Source organism: Dama dama, chromosome 5 (genome assembly GCF_033118175.1).
Source record: "Dama dama isolate Ldn47 chromosome 5, ASM3311817v1, whole genome shotgun sequence".
In the NCBI taxonomy this organism is placed as follows: domain Eukaryota; kingdom Metazoa; phylum Chordata; class Mammalia; order Artiodactyla; family Cervidae; genus Dama; species Dama dama.
Window position 1 is genome coordinate 124,403,992 of NC_083685.1, and position 19,890 is coordinate 124,423,881.

Consider the following 19,890-nt stretch of genomic DNA (forward strand, 5'->3'; position numbering starts at 1 on the left):
TGGGACGCCAGCCTCATGGAGGGGGCCAGATCGGAGGCGCCGCCCTGGTTACCTCGCAGGCCGCACTCTTGAGAGCCTCAGACCTGTCTTCGAAGTCTTAAAGAGAGGCCCTTCCCCAGCCCGCAGCCCCTCCTTCCAGCCTAGTTCCCGAAGGAGCTGCCACCCTCCACTGCCTGCTTCCTGGGGGGCCAGGGGCTGGGGGTGCAGCTGAACACTGCCTCTATGCCCGGCCCAGGTCCCGCGGGTTTCCCCACGGCCAAAGCTGTCTGCTTCCAGGGCAGGGCAGGTGCTGTGGGAGAAGGAAGCAGGGCGGTCAGAGAAGGTCTTCCTGATAGGGTGACGCCAGAGCAAAGACGAGTCAGCTGTCTGGGCACGTGTGAAAGCCGTGACTGTCACCGTGGCGGTGCCTCGTGTGTGACTGCTCGTTGCACTTCCGTGCCCCCGCCTCCTCTTGGCTCCTCCCGGCCTGATGTTTCGTTAGCACCAGGCACACACAGCGTCTGGCATCCTTGTAGGTGTGCAGATTGTTGCGGGAGTGTGTGGATAGATGGATGGATGGTCCACGGTCGCATGAGCAGCCTGTGATAGATGTCAAGGGAAGCCAACCCAGGCTTCTGCAAGGCGGGCTCTGTCCCTGCCGAGCCGCTGGGGGAGGAGGGGTGGGTCTGGAGCCCAGGCCCGAGGAAAGCGGGGTTCACGCTGGGTGCCCCGTCGCCTCCTCTCCCGGCACGGTTCACTGCACAGCTCTGCACTTCCCCTCCCGTTTCAGGGCAGCTCAGACTGACCAGTGAAATAAGCCCTGCAATTGCTGGCAAAGCATAAGCAGGGGTGGGCAAGAGAGCTGCCGTTTCCATTACTCGCCACATGCCACTCGTGTCCTGGGGCCTCCATCTCAGAACCGTCACAGGCCTGCCGCCTGCTGTCACCCTCGTGTGACTCAGTTGGACCTTGAAAGGATTGTGGCAGAGCGCTTATCCCCATCTTCCTCCACTCAGATTGATGAGGGGTCCTGGATGCAGCCTATGAGAGGTGGGAAGGATTCTTCAGATGCCAGCCTGGAGTCATCTTCTGGTTATTCACACTTCCGCTCCGCAGCCTGTTTGCCAGTGCTGAGGCCCCGGGGATTAAGAGAGAGAAGGACAGCCCCAGTCGGAGGGATGGGCTTCCCTGGTGGCACAGTGGTGAAGAATCCACCTGCCAATGCAGGAGATGCAGGTTTGATCCCTGGGTCAGCAGGATCCTCTGGAGATGGAAATGGCAACCCACTCTGGTATTCTTGCCTGGGAAATCCCATAGAATAGAGGAGCCTGGCAGGGTACAATCCATGGGAGGGCAAAGAGTTGGACACGCCTGAGCAGCTTAGCATGCATGCAGGTTGGAGAGAGAGCAAGGCTGAAATGTTTCTCGTAAAAGGTATATACCGTGTATCCCCGGCAGGTTCCAGCCCTTCTCAAGCAGGGGTGCTGACACCCCAGGGCATACACCAAAATGTGTTAATCGATGCTGATTGCTACTGTCCTTCAGAGAACAGAAAATAGTCACCATCTGTGCCCTGAGGGCTCAGATGACGATGACTCCGGCCTTTCTGTCTTTGGAGGAGTTGTGAGCTTGCAGGACCCAGCTGGGTCTCTGGTGCCTGCAGGTGTTTCCTCCTCACCTCGCTCCAGTGGGTGGCGAGTCCTTTCCTTGTTCGCGGCCACGCCAGTTACCACACGCTCAGCTCAAGCTGGCTGCTCATTAAGCATTTGTTCTGTTAGAAATCTTTGCTCAGAGGGCAGGCTACCCCATCCGCCCCTGGTCTAATTCTGGTGACATGGGGTGGCTGAGAAAGGACTGTCGAGGTGGGCGCGGGTGAGTGGTGAGGCCGATCAGCTGCTCCCTGGCGGGGCCAGCCTGTCTGTGGGGCTCCTGGTGGCTGTGCCATGGACCGAGGGCCTCAGGCCAGTTCAGAAGGCTGTCAGCACTTTGGGAGCAGCTGGCTGTGGGACCGTCGCTCAGTGATGTGAGGCCCTGGCTCGCTTTCCATCCCAGGGGGGGCCTCCTCGCTTCCTCCTTGCCTTTCTGTGCCTTGGCCAAAGCTCTTGCTTCCTGGGCAGGGGGTGGGGAGAGAACATGTTTGCAGCCCCTCACCCAGTTTGTGTTGGAAAGATGGAGTTTTGGAATTGAGGAAAGCAGAGGACCACAGTTATTCCAGGGAGAATCCTGGAAGCTCCTGCCCCCCTGATGTGGATCCCCCTTAACTGCCCGCGGGGTGGCTCAGGGCGTGAGTGGGATGGGGGCACAGAGCCCTCACGGATAGTGAAGACAGAACTGCCCAGGAGGTCAGCCACCCTGCAGCCCCCCAACCGCCCAGCCCAGCCCAGCCCACCTCAGTGAGAACCTGGCCCCGGAGGAAAGACTCGGCCTTGGACCAGGGCTCTGGTGTGTTATTTTTACTGCCTTTTCCTCCCATATTTGCATTTTTAAAAATAGCAATGCAGAGTGGATCCCTGTCAGTCTGAGTCTGCTGTGGAAGGTAGGATGCATTTCGCAGGGAGTGTGGCTGTTGATGAGCAACAATTCTCAGCGTTTGGGAGCATGGACCGCAGGAGCCGTGGCTCTCCTGGGGGGAGCGTCCCCAGCCTGCCACTGCGGGAACAGGCCCAGCGCTCTGCTGGCCAGCGATGACGTCATCTTGAAGGTGATGTCACTTTTCTGCGGGTTTGAAAGGGGGGAGGTGAAGAGGGAGCAGGAGCGTCTGGGAGGTGGGGTCCCGGTGGTCGTCCCTGAGGACTGGACCAGGCAGAGACTGGGCTTCCTGCCAGGGTGGTTCTTTCTCAGACTCGGGGTTCTTACCTGCAAGGAGAGCCGAATTCGATGGACCAGCTCCCGCCCATTCGGTCAGCTGGCTCTAAAATACCCGCGGTTCTTGTGGCCGCAGTGTGGGGCCCGGACCTGCCTGCCTGCCTGGAGGTCTCCACCGTGGGAAAACCGAGTGCCCCAGGTGTCCAGGGACACGTGCTAGCAGGTTCCGCCCTTTGCCATCTAGGCAGCAGCCAGCCTGGGTCAGGTCCCAGGGCTCTTGGCCCCCAGGGTCTGGGGCTTTGTTCTTGGCATCTCTCTGGAAGCTGATGAAGGCCAGGGTCTGGACCACCTGAACAGAGGTCAGAGTTGGGGCATCATCATTTAGAGAACCTGGTGCCTGTGTGTGCTCAAGGGCTGACCCGCTGGAGGGCGTCAGGGATACTTGGGGGACGGGTGTGAGCCCAGCCTCACTTTGCTTTGCTAGTTATTGTAATCCACCTCACTTTTGCATCTTGATCCCCCAGGTTTTTTATCTTGAAATTTTTAAAAAAATTAATAACGGGGACCTCCTGGATGGTCCAGTGGTTAACTACAGGGGACAAGGTTTCGATCTCTGGTCAGGGAACTAAGATCCTGCTCAGGCCATGGTGTGCAGCCAAAAAAAAAATAAATAAAAACAAATGTCCCTGGGTAGTCAGGGCCCTCTTTTGTTTTAGAAGAAAGAGAAACATACTGGTTGAAAGTAGAGCTATTTTAACCAGGCTGGTAATCGGACTCGCCCAGGGAACATTAAGAAATAGATTGCTGGTTTCACCTAGGGATTCATTCAGTGGGTTTGGGGTTTTATATATATATCAGGAATCAGTGTTTTTGAAAGAGCTCTGAGGATTCTGACAGTTGCTTTAAAACCTAGTCCTCCTCCCGAGGGACCTGCCGAGGTGGCGTCCGTTTTTCTTCATAATCTTTTGCTATTTCAACACTGCTGGGTTAAATATATCTAGACTTCTCCACTGTGTTTTTATGGGGCCATTGGTTCGTTTCCACCAGTTGCCCTTCAGAGATCAAACACGGTGGTGGGTGTTCAGCCAAAACACTGCCTTGCTGTTGCTGATTTTAGGGTTTGGCGTCTGGAGGTGGGTGTCCAGTAGTGGAGATACATTTTGAATCCCTCACTCTCAGAACCGTGTCCTCTTTCAGACCTGTGACAATATGAATTCCAGCTGAGACGTCCTTCTTCCCGTGTGAGACCTAGAGGAGCTCGGAGGAAGGAAGTTTCATGCTTAGTCAGAAAAGAAAATCAGGCCAGGGTCTCATGTGCTGGCGTCTGCTCACTGGTCACCCCTTCTCTTCCGACAGCACAGGGGCTCCGTGAGGCTCCAAGGCTGTCCTGGTCCTGGTGGGGGCCGGGGGCGAGGCTCACTCTATGAGTGCCAGCTCTGGGACCCCCTGCACGCCGTCTCCAGGCCCTTGCTCCTGATCGGGCCGTGAGCACTCCTTCCCCTGCCCCCACCACCCCCCGCTCCCTGGGGCCTGAGAGCGCCCGCGCTAACTCCTGGCCTGCACTGACCCCTGTCCCACACGGTGCTGTCTCCTCCGCACTGGGTCCCTGGATCACACCTCTCCCGGGGTAGGCACCTCAGCACCGCTGGGCCACCAGCTGAGCGCTCTATCTCCCACGCGCTCTGATTCACTCTTGGCCGCATCCCCTTGGTCTGCATCACTCTTGGTCCTGGAGGTGGGTGTGTCTGCTCTCATTAAAAGAGGAGGAGAATTGTGACCGTATAAACAAGAAGGTAGTGACTGGCAGACTCCAAGATTTCCTGGGATTTTCTTTGAAAGAGCTCCCTGATACTGAAATCCTTTCAGTTTATACAAGACCTTTTAGAAACGCCCTCTAAATCAAAATGCACGTGTATGTTAATTTTTGCGTCTCATTTCTGTCTTCATAGGTGTTAATTTCATCTGTTTGTTTCCTCCAGCTGAGGTCTGAGTTCCTGGGGAGAAACCCTCAGGGGCGCGGTCCAGGCTCTGCCCTGGTACTCCCTCCTATCACAGGGCCGTCTCAGGCCGGGGGTCTTTGAGGGTACACATTCCCGATGGACTCCCCACCTGGCCCCTCAGCAAGGGCAGGCGCTGGGCAGGTAGACCCCAAGGCTCCCGGAGGCGCTGAGGGGACGAGCTCTGGAGCCGGGAGGGGCTGCCTGTCCCGGGGGACGCCCGGGGAGGTGACGGGTCTTACTCAGCCCTGCAGCCGGGGCGTGGCCATGCCGTGGCCTCCGCGGCCCTGGCTCTCGGCGTGGGCAGCCACAACCTCGCCTCCCTATGCCGACGGGGCTGGAGGGACACGTCTCCCCGCCCCAGGAAGTCTGTTTTTTTGAGGTCAGTCAGGGTTTTAGGACTTAAAAATCAAACCAGGAGGTTGATAGCAGCTCCCAGGAGCCATTCAGTCTCTGCCAGGGTCATCAGGCCAGTTGGTGCCTGAGTGACATCCAGTGCCCCAGGGTGGGTATCCCTTCCACGCCTTGAAATAGTGACAGCAGGTGTCTGAGGCACACGCAGAGGTTGGTGTGCAGCCCGGGAGGCTGTGCTTCCTCCACGTGGGGTCCCTGACACTTGAGGGTGGGCTCGGCCTGCCCCGCTGGACTCAGACACAGGCCCTTTCAGCTGTTTCTCCTCCTCTCTTGCTGCCTTTAAAATGCCAGTCAGAAGAGCCAGGATTTGGGGCTATGTATCAAAATCGCTTTAGGAGCCTTTTCCGAATGCCTGCTTTCAGATTACCATGCGGGGGACCGACTGGACAGGGAGCCTGTGCTGGGCCCCTCCTTCCACCCCCAGGCCCCTCTGTTGAGCCGCTGTTACTTGAGGACAAGGTGATGTGCCCCTGGGTCACCCGGAGACCTTGTCAACCAGTGGACTCTGAGGTGGCCAGGCTGGCGGGGGCCTCCGAGCCTGCATTTCCAGTGAGATCCAGGAAGATGCCTCAGGGGCCACGAGGAGGGCCGCACCCGCCAAATGAGGAAGGAGATAGCAGATCCAGGGCCCTGGAGTCCTGGCGCCGGTGGTCTGGGCAGGCCCCTCACCTCTCCGAGCCGCCAGCCTGCTCTGCGGGGTGAGAGAGACCACAGCAGTACCTCTGACCTCTACACGCAGGGCTTGTCCCCACACAGTGTGAGCTCCGGGAAGGTCTGCCCACAGGGTTCCCAGCCTGGGTCATCGTTCTGCGACCTAAGCTGACATCAGACACGTGGGGGTGAGGGAGGGGTCTGGAGAGCAGCGCTGAGCCCTCTCTGGGCCTGCTCTCTGCCTCCTCAGGGATGCCCAGCAGCCCAGCCATGAGGACAGGCCTGAAACCATGCTGTTGACTTCTTTACCTCTTGAGGAGGGAGTTCTTTTCACTCTGAAGCTTCCCATCTCATACCCTCCTTCGGAATCCAGCAGTCCTGGGCTCTTTTGTCCTTTTCGGAGCCAGGCTGGTCAGGCTGGGGCCAAGACACTGGGTGCAGTGCTGAGTTCTTGAAGGCCGGCGCTGCCCTCCCCCCGAACGCTGCAGCATCTGCAGAGAAACAACTCTGCTGCCCAGGCTTCAGCCGGTCTGCTGCCAGGCCCAGCTCTCCGGTCCTTCCCCCTCACTTAGCAGGCAGTTGGACTCGGTCCCCTTTGTCTGTCCCCTTGGGCACGCTGAGCCTTGGGCCGTCTCCGCAAGCTGGCAGGCCTCAGCTGCAGTTTCCAGGCAGTGATGCAGTCATGCTGCATTGCCTGGCCCTGATTGCAGGCTTCTGGTCTGTGGTGTACATCAGAGCAAGGGGGACCCTGGGGACAGGGCCACCACCCCGGGGGGTGAGAGTGAGAGGCCTGGCCAGCACAGCTTTCATCTGGAAGGGTGTGAGTGTGGCGGGGGCGGTGTTAACCCTTGCCAACATCTCTGATGGACATTTCCTCTGCAGCCTGGCCCTTCCCACCTCCCCCACCTGCCCTTTGGCAACAGAAGTTTTAGTGTTTTCAGATATTTTCATTTGTCTCCCTCCAACTAAATGTAACTTCTATAAAGCTGGGACACATACCTTCGTATTTGTACTCTTGTCTCGTTCTGAAATCTGTAGAAAACACTAAAAAACTATTGAATTGATTGACCTCAGTATTTGGATTCAGCGGAGCTTCTGCTGAGTGGTTTCTGTAGCATGTGATTGACAGAATTTTCCAGCGAGGGGCAGCAGCGTTGGTCTGTTCTCCCACTGCCCAGCCGTTTCCAGCTCTTCTCCCGCAGGCATGTGAGGCCCTCTGGCCATTTGTGTTTGCCAGTGAGACCTTCGATCCTCAGGTGGGCAGCTTGCTGATGGCTGGATTTTTAGGGACTTTCAGTCACATGATGGTCAACTGCTGTGAGAACGTCATTACTCTGGCATTCACTAGGCTCACTGGCCAGTCAGGTCCCCAGATGCATTCAGAACTGAAAGCTGGCAGAGGAGCCCGGCTCCCGCCCATAGTTAGTACCGTTTCCTGCCACTCCCAGTGGGACTGTTCTGAAAGCCAGCATACTGACATTCTAAGTAAGGTCAGAAAGAGCTAAGAGTTTCCCCAGCCCCACAGTGTCTACATGTAAACATTTGGATCCTAGGATTTTTGATCGTTTGCTTGGTTCTGGCTCTGGACCAGCTTCTAACTAGAGATGTGTCCCTCCACTTGATAGAACTGGCTGAAACCCAAGCCAGAAAGGACCCAGCCAGAGAGGATCCGCAGGGCACTGGGTAGGGCGGGGACTCACAGACACCTTGAAAGTGACCCACCACTGACTACACCTTTTATGTTGTGACCCAGGACTCATGTATGTTGTTTATGCAACCGAAAAAGTTTCCTCAAGACAGTATTCACCCTTCCTGTACGTGATGAGCCCAGTGTTGGCCATGACCCACTAAATTGATTTCATAACCCACTAGCTGGCCCGAACCTTCAGTTGGAAACAGTGTTGCTCAGGAATTCCCTGGCGGTCCAGTGGTTAGGACTCCCCACTTTCACTGCCGAGGGCCTGGGTGGGGAATGGGGATCGCACAGGCGAAACTGCCTGGCAAAAAGAAAAAAAATCTCTGCTGTAGGGAGTATCCATTCTCAAGGCTTTTTCATAATTGTGCACCGAGGGGTAAACCTGCCAGTCTGCCAGCACAGCTTCTCTGGCCTCCAGATTGCATTCGTATTGGAAGGAGGGAGTCTGTATCCCTGGGCCTGCCCTTCTCCTTTCCCCACCCATCTCTGCACCAGATCTTTCTACATCCTTAAAAGAGTGTGTACATTCCTTGTTTCACATTTTGTAATCTTAGCAAGCCTTGGCTCCGTAGGAACACTAAGAAGAGTTTCACTTACCTCAGTCCTAGGTTTAGCGAAGTTCCTGTTGAGTAGTTTCCTCGAGTCTCACCCCCCAAACTGAGCTGGGCGTCTCAGCCGGTGGCCAGCGTGCCCCCGCCCCCGTCTCGCTGTGCAGCGCATGGGGCGGCCTCCGCAGTGAGCCCGGGTTCTCAGCCAAGTGGGCCCAAGGGCAGCAGGACTGGGACCCACTGCAGCCTCTGCGGCCTCGACTGAGAGAATGAGGGGGGCTGGTTAGGGGACCCGAAGTCCCCCCACCTCACCCCGCAGTGACCACTGTGCTGGCTCGAGGGGCAGGAGGGATTGTGTTTCTTGGATTGTTTTTACCCCTTGGGAATAGCAGACCTTTAGAAATTTCCAGCACTGGTCTGACCTCATCATATTTCTTTGAGGAATCGTTCTTTGAGTCCTGGCCTAGGTAAACAGCTTCATCGCCCGAGTGTGTCTGCTGGACCTGCCACTTCCCTGCACCCCCACCCCACCCCAGGAAGGGCCTGACCCAGTCCACCAACCACAACCTAAATCGGGGTCACAGTGGGCCCATCCCCCCCAACACACACGCCGTCTTCCACTCACTCGCCAGGGGCTCTGTGGGGGCTGACAGACAGCTGGTAGTTGAGCCCCGAGTTCTAAGCCACTCCCATGATCAGTTGAGGATCTGGTGCAGCCCACATCACTAACCCCTGGAGAAGCCCGCGTGGTTCTCTTGCTCTAGCTCTGAAGGACACACGCCTCTCCTCCCCCGTGTTTTGGCCTCCAGAGTTTGACAGGACAGTGGTGGGTGGGTGGCTTCCAGCCTCAACACAGATGTTCAAGCTCCTTTCAGGGCCCTTCTCTGCCTGTTGTCTGACTTCCTACTGCTTCCCCTCTCACGCTAGGGCCCCCGTTAGTGGGTGCTGGTCTCCGGGACCAGGCGCGAAGGCGCCTTTTATCCCTCAGGCACGTGCTTGGCCCCCACTGAGCATGCCCGCCCGTAGGGCCACCCAGTCCTACAGGATGTGATGTTCAGATCCACTGGAAAGTGGCATCTTGTTTCAGCTTCCTTGTGTTTTCAGCCAGTTGATCAGCCTTAGTTTGTCTTTCTCTCTCCTTAGAACATTTTTATTCTGTGATTTAGGTTCTTCCAGGTCAGCCGGGAGCAGTGTTGTGATTGAGGGTCTAGACCCTGAGCTGCAGCACCGTCAGTGCCCAGCACCAGAGCTGCAGCGCAGGGGAGCCGTGTGCGCCTTGGGCAGCCCCGGGGGCGAGGGGCAGAGCCCCTGGGAGCCCAGAAAGGGGCGGAACGGATGTGCGCAGCCTCCCTGCCAGGTCGTCCTCCCTCCAAGGGGTCCCCACTCTCTCCTGTGCCACCACATCGCTTTCCAACTTGAAGCACCCCATTAGTTCTGATCTCAGGAAGCGGGGAGGGGGATCCCTTAACCCACCCCCGGGGTCCACACCACCGGCCTCTCCTGGGAGCAGCCTGAGGGTGCCTCCACCTCCGCACAGATGATGCTTTGGGCTGATCCTTCTCTGTCATGGGCTGTCCTGTGGTTTGTTGGATGTTTAACGGGATCCCTGGCCTCCACCCACCAGGAGCCCCTTCCCCCAGCTGTGACAGCCAGATGTCTCCAGATATTACACATGTCCCCTGGGGGCGCAGCTGCGCAGCTGAGAACCTCTGGGCTGCCTGCTCTGCAGCATCTTCTCTGCCCAGTCGCCAGGTGATGCTCCCAGCGCGCCCCACCGCAGAGGCCTGCAGGAGCTTCCGCCTCGCTCAGGGTGGACGCTCGGGTCCTTCCCTGGTGCTCTCTCTGAGGCCCAAGACACCCGGCCTTGCCTCCTGCTCACTGTGGCTGTCACAGCCTCTGCTGGGCATTGAACACTCCAGGCACACGCCACTGGGTCTTGGGGACAGCTTTCTTGTCTGCTTGGCAAGGTCCCTCCCTTAATACACTCAGATCTCTGGTCACATGTCACCTTGGAATGGCCTTTCTTGATCACCCACTTAAAATAGCTCACTCGAGCTCACCTCCCACTTCCAGTCACTCCCGCATACATCGCCCGGTAGTGCCTTGATTTCCTGTGTGGCACATGGCACCGCCTGATCTGTGTGTGTGTGTGTGTGTGTGTGTGTGTGTGTGTGTGTGTGTGTGTGTGTGTGTGTGTGTGTGTACGCGCACATGCACACACGCGAGTAACTGTCTGTTCCTGTGCTTCACTGAACGGAAGCTGAGTCAGAGCAGGACCTGTCTCAGCAGTGCCTGTTCTCCCTGAAGCCTGGCTCCCCCACCCGCAAAGGTGCAGGAATTCCCCGCCCCCCGTGGGGAGCAGGTATGTTGTTTGCTACTCCTGTTTCCAGAGGAGGCAATGGAAGCAAAGGACGTGTGTTCTTGGATTCCACCAGGCACATCCCTCAGACACGTCCCAAAAGTGTCTAAGCACAGGGAATTAATTATTATACCCAGTATCTTATAATAACCTATAATAAATATAATGTACCAAGAAAAAAACTTACAAAAACAAATCTCTGTGCTATACACTTGAAACTAACACAGGATTGTAAACCAGCTGTTGTTGCCGTTGTTCACTTGGCAAGTTGTATCCGACCCTTTGCAACCCCATGGACTGCAGCACGCCAGGCTTCCCTGTCCCCCACCATCTCCTGGAGTTTGCCCAAGTTCATATTCATTGGATCGGTGGTGCCGTCCAACCATCTCATCCTGTGTCACCGTCTTCTCCTCCTGCCCCTCAGTCTTTCCAAAGTAATGCATGTGCATTTTACAAACCACCTGTAGCCCCTCTTCACTCAGACACTGGTCATTGTGGTGTGGTGTGTTGTCTTTTTTTTTTTTCTGTTAAGAAACCTCTGACAGCTACAACTCTCCTCCAGAAATGTTAAACCATAGTTGACCACCTCAGAGCTTGTTCACAATTCTAGAGCTGATGATGATAAAAAAGATCCACCCACCTTCCACCTCAGACCCCACCCTGGTGACTTTAAAAACTACATCAGAGTGCACCCAACAAAGAATGAGACTGTGTCTGCCTTAGTTTCCCTTTGAACCTGGCAGTTTCCTGGAGCGGGCGGAGCGCCCCCTGGTGTCAGCCCCGTGTCTGGCACCTGTGGTCTGGGTACTGGATCTCTGGAGGGCGGGAGGAGCAGAGGGCACTCTACTGAGAGAGACCTGGGGGGCTTCTCCCACCTAGCGGCCTTGGTGGATGCTCCGGGGCCCTCATGACATCCGCTATCTGAAACCACGACAGCTGCCTGCCATGTGCTCCAGAAATGAACAGAGCAGTTACTGCTTTTACAACAAGGACAAGGATTACTGTCTTGCAGAGTGCATGGAGCTACCAGAAATGCGTTCTGCTCCATTCTTGTCTCTACAGCTCTGGGAAGGGAGGAGCTTTTTATGTGGTTAAGAGAATGGAGTCGAGCTGGACTGCCCGAGTTCAAGTCCAGGCTGCACCACTTGGGAGCCGTGTGACCCTGCACGCATGCTTCATCAGCTCTTTGTCTCAGGCTCCTTCTCTGTACGGCCAGGATGGTGTACTGAGTCCGCGGAGTTGTGGAGGATTTCTCCGGTTAAAACACATGAACTGCTTGAAGACCAAGTGTGCATGGAGCGTGACACACACCAGGTGTGCTGTCGCTGTGAGGAGAGGCCTCCAGAGTAGGGGTTCCTTCCAGAGCCTGTGAGATGCTGGGCGCATGTGCCCGGGGCAGGGAGAGGCGAGGAGGACCAGGGGAAGGCCCGGTCCGTGCCTGGTGTGGGGGCAGGCGGGCGCCCAGGAGGCAACGCTGTGGAGCAGAGAGGAGAGTCTGGCGGGTCGTCCTGCCCTCCCAGGCGTCCTGTGTTCTGCTTCTGGGAGCCCCAGGGGAGGGCACACAGACAGAATCGTGGCCCCGGCGCCCCGCTCTCCTCCCTGCCATCCCTGCCACTCCCACTTGGCACGCACTGTGTCACTGTCATTGTCCTGCAGGATTAGAAGAGTCTGGAGACCCGGCTTCACAGTGTAAGGGAGTCAGGCTCTGGCAGGAGGCCGAGTGCAGGTCGGGGAGCCCCACCGGGGACGTGTTGGCTCCCCAGGCCCCCCCACCCCACCCCCCGGGAACTCTGTGAGACCCGCCTGCCCCACATCCTGTCAGCGCTTCCACAAGGGGAGGAAGGAGAAAGCCCGCCCCTGGCCTGACCGTGATGCCAGCTTTCACGAGCTGTGGCCTCAGCGTCCCCTCTGCCTGCGGGGGCAGCGGGGCTGGGCTGTGTCCCCGCCGGGACTGCACTGACTCGGGGTCTGCGCCGGGCCACTCCCATCCTTTCCCCAGGGTGCTCTCGGGGACCGACCCCGATGCGACGTGGGGCCGCTGTACCTCACGGCCAGACGCAGGGTCGCTTCCCGCCCCTCACTCACAGCCCCTCTCCCAGAAGGCTTACCCTTGCTGCAACTCCTGGTTTCCATGGCAACTTGGAAAGACCTGTAGTTGTGGCTTTTTGAAGTCTAAAATAGGAGCAGAGGTTTGAGATGGAGCGGGACAGCACTGAAAATACCATGTCCTACCAGGGGATTTGGACCCAGAGGGTTAGAGGACGGGATTGCTTGAATTAGAAAAACGGGCACCGTCATTCCAGTACCTCCTTGGCAGAGTTCCACGTGGCCCCTCGAAGCCCGCTGGGGTCTCGGATCCTGAACTTAGGGTCGTCAGCCTGCACCTGGGGGCAGCAGAGGCGGGTGGAGTGATCTTAGTGGGCCTCGGCTGCGTCCTTCCTATGAGCCAGGCGCCCGGTGGCCGTCTGCTTTCACCGCCTTGTGAATCCTCTGAGCCCCAGGGGCTGCAGTGCCGTCTCCTCTCGGGTGAAGGTCTGCCGTGCCTAACCCAGGGCTCCCTCCCTGTGGGAGCGTCTCGGTCACCTGTTGGTGGCGGGCCTGTTGCTGCCGCTTTCCTTGTTTCCTAAGTCACATCGCACGGATGCCAGGGTTTCGGTGACCTTCAACATGTCTCCCTTTTCAGTACCTCAGGCCGCCTCATGGAGGTCGCCTTTCCAGGCCCCCGGTTCTGCGGTGGCGAGAGTGACCCTGAGGGGGTCTTCAGCTGGGTGTCTGTGGGAACGGCTCCTCCCCACTCCTCGTTTGGGGTCTTGGAGGTTCTGAGCTAGGGGGGTGGTCAGTCCCAGAGGCCCCCCCCTTTCCCAGGACACAGTGAAGAACCCCAGAGGAGCCGCCCCAGGCTTGGCGGGCCAGTGCAGAAGGTGGGCTGGCTCAGAGGAGAAGCGTCAGGCTGTTGTGGGGATCCTGGGCGGGGGTGGGGGGGGTTGGGGCTGGGGGACAGTCATGCAGGGGAGGGGTCAGCACTTGCTGTGGAACCGGCCGGGCTCCAGAAGCCGGCATCCTGAGTTACTCAGCAGCCTGCAGTCCTCCGCGGGGCCGTCGATAAGGAGCAGGCTGCGGCTGGCGGATAGCCCAGATTAGAAGGTGGTGCGGCTGATAGCCACCTCAGGGTGCTCCCCGGCCTTGCAGCACACTCCTCCAGCCCACCCTCCCCAGCACCGAGCGGCAGGGGCGCGGGGCAGGCAGAGGCGGAGAGAGGACTCCACTCACAGCAGAATGTTTTGCTCTGGTTTAAGTGAGGCTTTCCATTGTCTATCGCTTAGCCACCCTTTCCAGTGTGATCAGTTCCCTCCGGTGAGCCTGACAGTCGCCTTGGACGAGGGAGGCCGCTCCTGGTCTGTCCCTGATCGGAGTGCGGCCCTGTCCCCTGACCCGGGTGCCGGGGAGGGGCGCGTGGGATCTGGGAAGGCCCGGGGGGACCCGGGGCTTTGCGCCTGGCCGCACGGAGTGAAGCGCCGCTGCACGACGGAACTGAGAGGAGACCGTGCCGCGTGTGCCCGGACGCAGAGCTCTCACTCTCTGCCCTCTGTTCCAGCTGAAGCTCGAGGACCGCTCCGTGGTGCCCCGCGATGTGGTCCGGCACATGCGCTCCACTGTGAGTCCCTACCCCGCCGGCGGGCGTGGCCTGGGGCAGCTCGGGGCGGGTCTGGGGGGCCCCCAGGGCGCCGGCGCGGGCCTGGATGCCTTCTCGCCCGCAGGACAGCCAGTGCGGCACCGTGATCGACGTGAACATCGACTGCGCCGTCAAGCTCATCGGCACCAACTGCATCGTCTACCCTGTCAACAGCAAGGACCTGCAGCACATCTGGGTGAGCCCCCCGCCGGCCTCCCGTCGCGGGGCTCTGCTTCCCTCCAGGCCGAGCGGCCAAGCCCGGGGCTCGGCCCCTCCTTGCGGCCTGATGGTGCTTCTCGCGAGTCAGCCATCCTGACTTGAGGTCTCCAGCAGACACGGCTGGTTTCCTTTCTCTTCTAAGACTTTTTGTCATTTTTGAAACAAATTTTTTTTCCGGTAGTTTATTTATGTTTTTAAGATTCCAAACTTACTGAAAGTTGTAGGTACCAGTGTCTCCTGCAGCGTCGGGATCCCTCAGCTGGTGACGTGTAGCCGCGTCAGCACCTGCGCCTGTCTGTTCTCCCTCTTGCCCACCCCTCTCTCCCTCCGTCTCTCTTTTCTCCTCTTCTCTGAAACTTTGTTTTTAACCTTTTTTTTTTTTTTTGGCCACACCATGCAGCATGTGGGATCTTAGTTCCCTGACCAGGGATTGATCCCTTGCCCGCTACATTGGCTGTGTGTTAACAACCGGATGGCCAGGGAAGTCCCCGCTTTTCTGAAACATCTGAAAGCAAGCTACAAATATGATGCTGTATGCCCCCTGAGTACTAAATGTGTATTTTCCCAAAACAGAAACGCTCTCCTATTTAACCACCATTCAAACCCCCAGATTAGGACCTTGACACGTTACTGTCCATCCACAGACCCCACTCAGTTGTCTCAACAATCTCCGTTTTCCCTTGCTGACCCGGACTCCATCAGGAGCACACACTCAGTTGTCAGCTCTTTGATCTCCCCCAGGCTGGAGCGGTTCCCAGTCCTGCTTTGTCTCCCTGTCCCGGGTGACCCTGAGTGTGGGGCCATCTACAGTGCCCATGACAGCCTCGGGCCCCGTGCTTTTGGCAGAACTGCCCCAGAAGTACTGCTCAGCTCTTCCCTGGCCCGGAGCATGCCTCGGCCGCAGCGTGGGGACGTTCTCTTTGCTCCCCAGTCGTGTTGAGCTCTGCTGAGCCGCCTCCCAACAAAGTCAGAATTCACCCCTTTGCCAGCGATCGTATTGGTTTTGTGGGGAGATATTCCGGGATTGTGTCAATAAACTGGTGCTTCTCAACCCCCATCCACCAGCCTTAGCCTCCATTAAGAATTCCCACCTGACCCAGCCAGCACTCTGATGGCTGCTAAATGCTGATTTCACGACACCATCACTGCCTGCTTTGTTATGAGTTTGGCATTCTACCATATGGAAGAGCTGTACTTTCTGTCCCATTTATTTCTTCATTTTTTACATCAGATGCAGAGACTCCTGTTTTATTCATTGGTTGTAATCCGTTACTTGTTTTGTTGCTTCAGTGATCCCACCCAGGTTTGGCCAGTAGGAACCCCTTCAAGCTGGCATCTGTGCTCTTTCGACATGTCTCCACCATTTTTTTTAAAACACTTCCTTACTTTCCATATTGTATTATTTCTGATCCAGCCTAGAATCAGCCGTTTGTTCCGAGAGCCCTAGTTTCTTTCAGAAGCCACGGTCTGGGTGCAAGCTAGGTGTGCTAATTGCTCCTGGGCCCCATTGAGGGCAGCACTAGGGAATCCACGTATGTGTGTGTAGGTGGGTACGCGCACACGTCTAAATATGCCTGTGCCCATCCTGTGTATGTATTGAGATGTGTGAGTTCATCTTAACCCCTCTGACCCCAGTCCAGCTCCTCTATCTTCCCCTGCCTGTGTTAGTGACTGCTGTCCCCAGCAGGGAGAGACTTGGCTCTTGGTATCCTCCGTATAGTTATCTGTTTATTTAAATCACTTTACTTGTGTAACCACCCACCCCAGCCCACTCCCACTCACGTGTCCTGTGTCCTCGGAAGGCCGTCCAGCCTCTGCCTCTGTGGGGGCGAGCTGCTGGGGACTCTTGGGGGAAGCTTGCTGCAAAGTTACTAGGTCCAACCCGCGCAGAGCCTCCCTGCCCTGTCTGTGGGGCCAAGAGGAACGGGGGTCCCGGACACCAGAGTCCTCCGTCGTCTCACCACCTGTCTCCCTGGTCTGCAGCCCTTCATGTACGGGGACTACATCGCCTACGACTGCTGGCTGGGCAAGGTCTACGACCTGAAGAACCAGATCATCCTGAAACTGTCCAACGGCGCCAGGTGCGGTCTCCCCACCACGCAGGAGCCCTCACGGGGCGGGGGCAGCCGGGCAAGGGGCCAGGGGTGTGTCCTAGGTCCCGAGAGGGCTGTGCCAGGGGCTGTGGGCCTCGCGTCTCAGGGCCCAACCCCGGGCTGGTCTCCTTGTCAGCCTGGCTGGATTCTCCGGCTCAGTTCCCAGTCTTCCCTCTACCCTGGCTTGAGGAGACCCTCATCGTCACGTAGGACCCCCAGGAGGGGCTGATGTTCTCCTTTAGGCACGTTAATGGGCTGAGATCTGCTGGCTGGGTCCTGTTTGTTTGAGAGAGTTCCTTGTTCCAATGCAGGGACTGAGGTGTGGGCGGAGGGTGAATTTCCCATTTTAAGGTCTGTGGAGGCACTGACGCCTTCGGACAAGTCCTGTAGACTAACTGACCAGCTCCTTACAGGGTCCTGGCTTCCTCGCCTCCCCTGAGACTCAGGCACTGGGTCCAGCGCCCACCAAGCCCCCTTCCCCTCTTATAGGTGCTCCATGAACACAGAGGATGGCGCCAAGCTCTACGACGTCTGCCCGCACGTCAGCGACTCTGTACGTTGGCTCCATCCTAGGAGCCTGGGGGTCGGTGGGGGCACATCTCCTATTCCTCAGCCCTGGGCTCTGCAGGAGGGGGGCTCAGGGGCTTCTCGGCAGAGGCCAGTGCTTTCCTGGAAGGAGCGGTTGTGTATCAGAAGGTGTAAAAGCTCGGATGTTTGCAGGAAGCCATAGAACTTCCTTTGCATTTTGTTAACTTTTTATTTCATCCTTTTAAAATCTCCCTTTTTCTTGGAGTGGACATTTTAGAGCAGTGGTACATGACAGTTTGTAAGTAATACTAGGAGAGTGCGTGTGATCAAGCAGGTTTGGGGACCCCCGCCCTTAGAGCTTTGTCCCCCCAGACCAGCAGCATTGTTGTGGCCCGAGAGCGTGTTAGAAGCAGAATGGGTCAGCCGTGCCTTTTAGTGAGTAAAACCCCCGGTGGTTTGTGTGCCTCTGAGGTCTGAGAGGTGCTGCTCTGCAGTCTTAGGACTGTGTGGAGCACAGAGGCCCGGGGTGGACGGCAGGCGCAGAGTAGGGGGTGCAGGTGTGGACAGTGCTCCCCCCACCCCCGAGGAGGCAGCACTCACAGGGACCCTCCTCTGGCCCCCAATCCTGCAGGGTCTCTTCTTCGATGATTCCTATGGCTTCTACCCAGGCCAGGTGCTCATTGGCCCTGCCAAGATCTTCTCCAGTGTCCAGTGGCTGTCAGGCGTCAAGCCTGTGCTCAGCGCCAAGAGCAAGTTCCGCGTGGTGGTCGAAGAGGTAGGGAGAAGGCAGGGCGGGGAGTGAGGACAGGGGGAGCCCGGGCTGAACGAAGTGGGGGGTGGCCAGTGGCAGGTCCGCTGGGCCCTTCTGGAAGGGAGGAGGCCTCCGTGACCTCAGAGGGTCTGAACTACAATGAACTGCTCTGGAGAACAGCTGCGGAAAGCAAGGGGCATTAGAGTCAGCTGACTGGGGCCCTGCCCGCCCCGCTTCCCAGGTGCAGGTTGTAGAGCTGAAGGTCACCTGGATTACCAAGAGCTTCTGTCCAGGGGGCACGGACAGCGTCAGCCCCCCGCCCTCTGTCATCACCCAGGAAAACCTAGGCAGGTAAGCGGCCCCAGCTCGCCCCCTGCTCCAGCACCCCCAGAGGTGGTCCCCAAGCAAGTCTCTGGGCCAGCGTCACAGATGCCAGGGGGAGGGGTTGCCGAGGACCCCCTCGCCCAGCACCCGCCTCTCCCGTCTCCCCTCTCCTCTCCCAGGGTGAAGCGTCTCGGATGCTTTGACCATGCTCAGCGGCAGCTTGGGGAGCGCTGTCTGTATGTCTTCCCAGCCAAGGTAGAGCCGGCCAAGATTGCCTGTGAATGTCCAGAAAAACACTGCGCCCAGGGGGAGGGCTCTATGGCCAAGAAGGTATGTCCTCGGGGTTGGGGCTTGGCGGGCGTTTGAGGAACTGGCCTTGAGCCATTTCCACAGCAGGAAGGTCTGTGCTTTAGGCCTTGGGGGGCAGCCCTGACGACCCTTGCAGGCCAGTTAGGTGTGAACAGCCGTCACCCCTCAACTGAGCTGTCCAGGGTCAGCTCTCCATGGCCCCTGCCCTCCCGCTCTGCCGGCAGGTGAAGCGCCTCCTGAAGAAGCAGCTTGTGAGGATCACGTCTTGCTCCCCGGACGTCCAATGCTCCAGGGACCATTCCGTGGAGGATGCAGGCAAGAAGGGGGCGGCCAAAGCCAAGAGTGAAACAGGCTCCGCCAGCCCCGAGGAGACGCCCGATGGGTCCTCCAGCCCGGTGGAGATGCAGGACGAGGGCCCAGAGGAGGCCCACGAGGCGGGTGAGCAGCTGCCCCCCTTCCTGCTGAAGGAGGGCGGGGACGACAGGCTGCATTCGGCCGAGCAGGACGCCGACGACGAGGCCGCAGACGACACGGACGACACCAGCTCGGTGACCTCCTCCGCCAGCTCCACCACCTCCTCCCAGAGCGGCAGCGGCACGAGTCGCAAGAAGAGCATCCCCTTGTCAATCAAGAACTTAAAGCGGAAACACAAGAGGAAGAAGAATAAAATCACGCGCGACTTCAAGCCAGGGGACAGGTAGACTCAGGGGCACCCTCTTTCCCGGCTGGGTGTCCATCCCACGACCATTCCCTGGCACCCGCACACACACGGGCTCACACGCGGTCTGCAAGCCCTGTGCAGGCTCAGGGGTGCCGGGGTCGGCCAGGTGGGATGGAAGGATCTGAGAATGGGAAAGGGCGAGACCAGGGTTGAGGGATTCTCTGGGAGGAGGCGCTGGGCATGGAGACTGCAGGGGAGCAACTCTGTCTCCTCCCTCCTGCCTGAGGCCAAGTTCCAAGTTACCAAGCCCACAGGGAGGGCGGGTGGGGAGGGAGCATCCCTGGCCTTTGCTCACGGGCCCGCCTGCAGGGTGGCCGTGGAGGTGGTGACCACGATGACCTCGGCGGATGTGATGTGGCAGGATGGCTCTGTGGAGTGCAACATCCGCTCCAATGACCTCTTCCCCGTGCACCACCTGGACAACAACGAGTTCTGCCCCGGAGACTTCGTGGTGGACAAGCGAGGTAGTGCCGGGCAGAGCTCGGGAGGAAGGGTCACAGGTCTGGCATCAGGCCTCCCCTGGGAGGTGGCTCCTGCTTTTGTAGTCCAGGGCAGCCTTTCTGGCCTCCTCTGACCAAGCCAGGGAAGCAGTGGGTCCTAGGCCCCTGTGCTTGACGTGCAGCCGGTGGGGGGGCGGTTGGTGGCCCACCGGGGTGCCTTAGCTCACCCCTCCCCTGCGCTGGGTCCACAGTCCAGAGCTGTCCGGACCCCGCTGTCTACGGCGTGGTACAGTCTGGGGACCACGTGGGCCGCACGTGCATGGTGAAGTGGTTCAAGCTGCGGCCTAGCGGGGATGATGTGGAGGTGAGCGGGGGCGCCCCCG

The 19,890-nt window shown here is 58.3% G+C and overlaps 1 protein-coding gene across 4 annotated transcripts in view; it reads left to right on the forward strand.

The window, feature by feature from the left end:
* The window catches only part of UBE2O (ubiquitin conjugating enzyme E2 O), a 49,363-nt gene that overhangs the window by 22,965 nt on the left and 6,508 nt on the right, over window positions 1–19,890 (forward strand). Inside the window, exons 1-11 of one of the 4 annotated variants that reach the window (XM_061144754.1) lie at window positions 2,512–2,680; window positions 14,045–14,104; window positions 14,208–14,318; window positions 16,325–16,422; window positions 16,924–16,987; window positions 17,594–17,737; window positions 17,955–18,064; window positions 18,217–18,367; window positions 18,571–19,043; window positions 19,377–19,531; window positions 19,759–19,871. In XM_061144754.1, the coding sequence (XP_061000737.1) occupies window positions 2,549–2,680; window positions 14,045–14,104; window positions 14,208–14,318; window positions 16,325–16,422; window positions 16,924–16,987; window positions 17,594–17,737; window positions 17,955–18,064; window positions 18,217–18,367; window positions 18,571–19,043; window positions 19,377–19,531; window positions 19,759–19,871 (1,611 nt within the window). In that variant the 5' untranslated portion in view covers window positions 2,512–2,548. Of the gene's footprint in view, window positions 1–2,511; window positions 2,681–14,044; window positions 14,105–14,207; window positions 14,319–16,324; window positions 16,423–16,923; window positions 16,988–17,593; window positions 17,738–17,954; window positions 18,065–18,216; window positions 18,368–18,570; window positions 19,044–19,376; window positions 19,532–19,758; window positions 19,872–19,890 lie in introns of those variants that run through there. The other 3 variants (XM_061144750.1, XM_061144751.1, XM_061144752.1) reach the window with 3 other exon arrangements.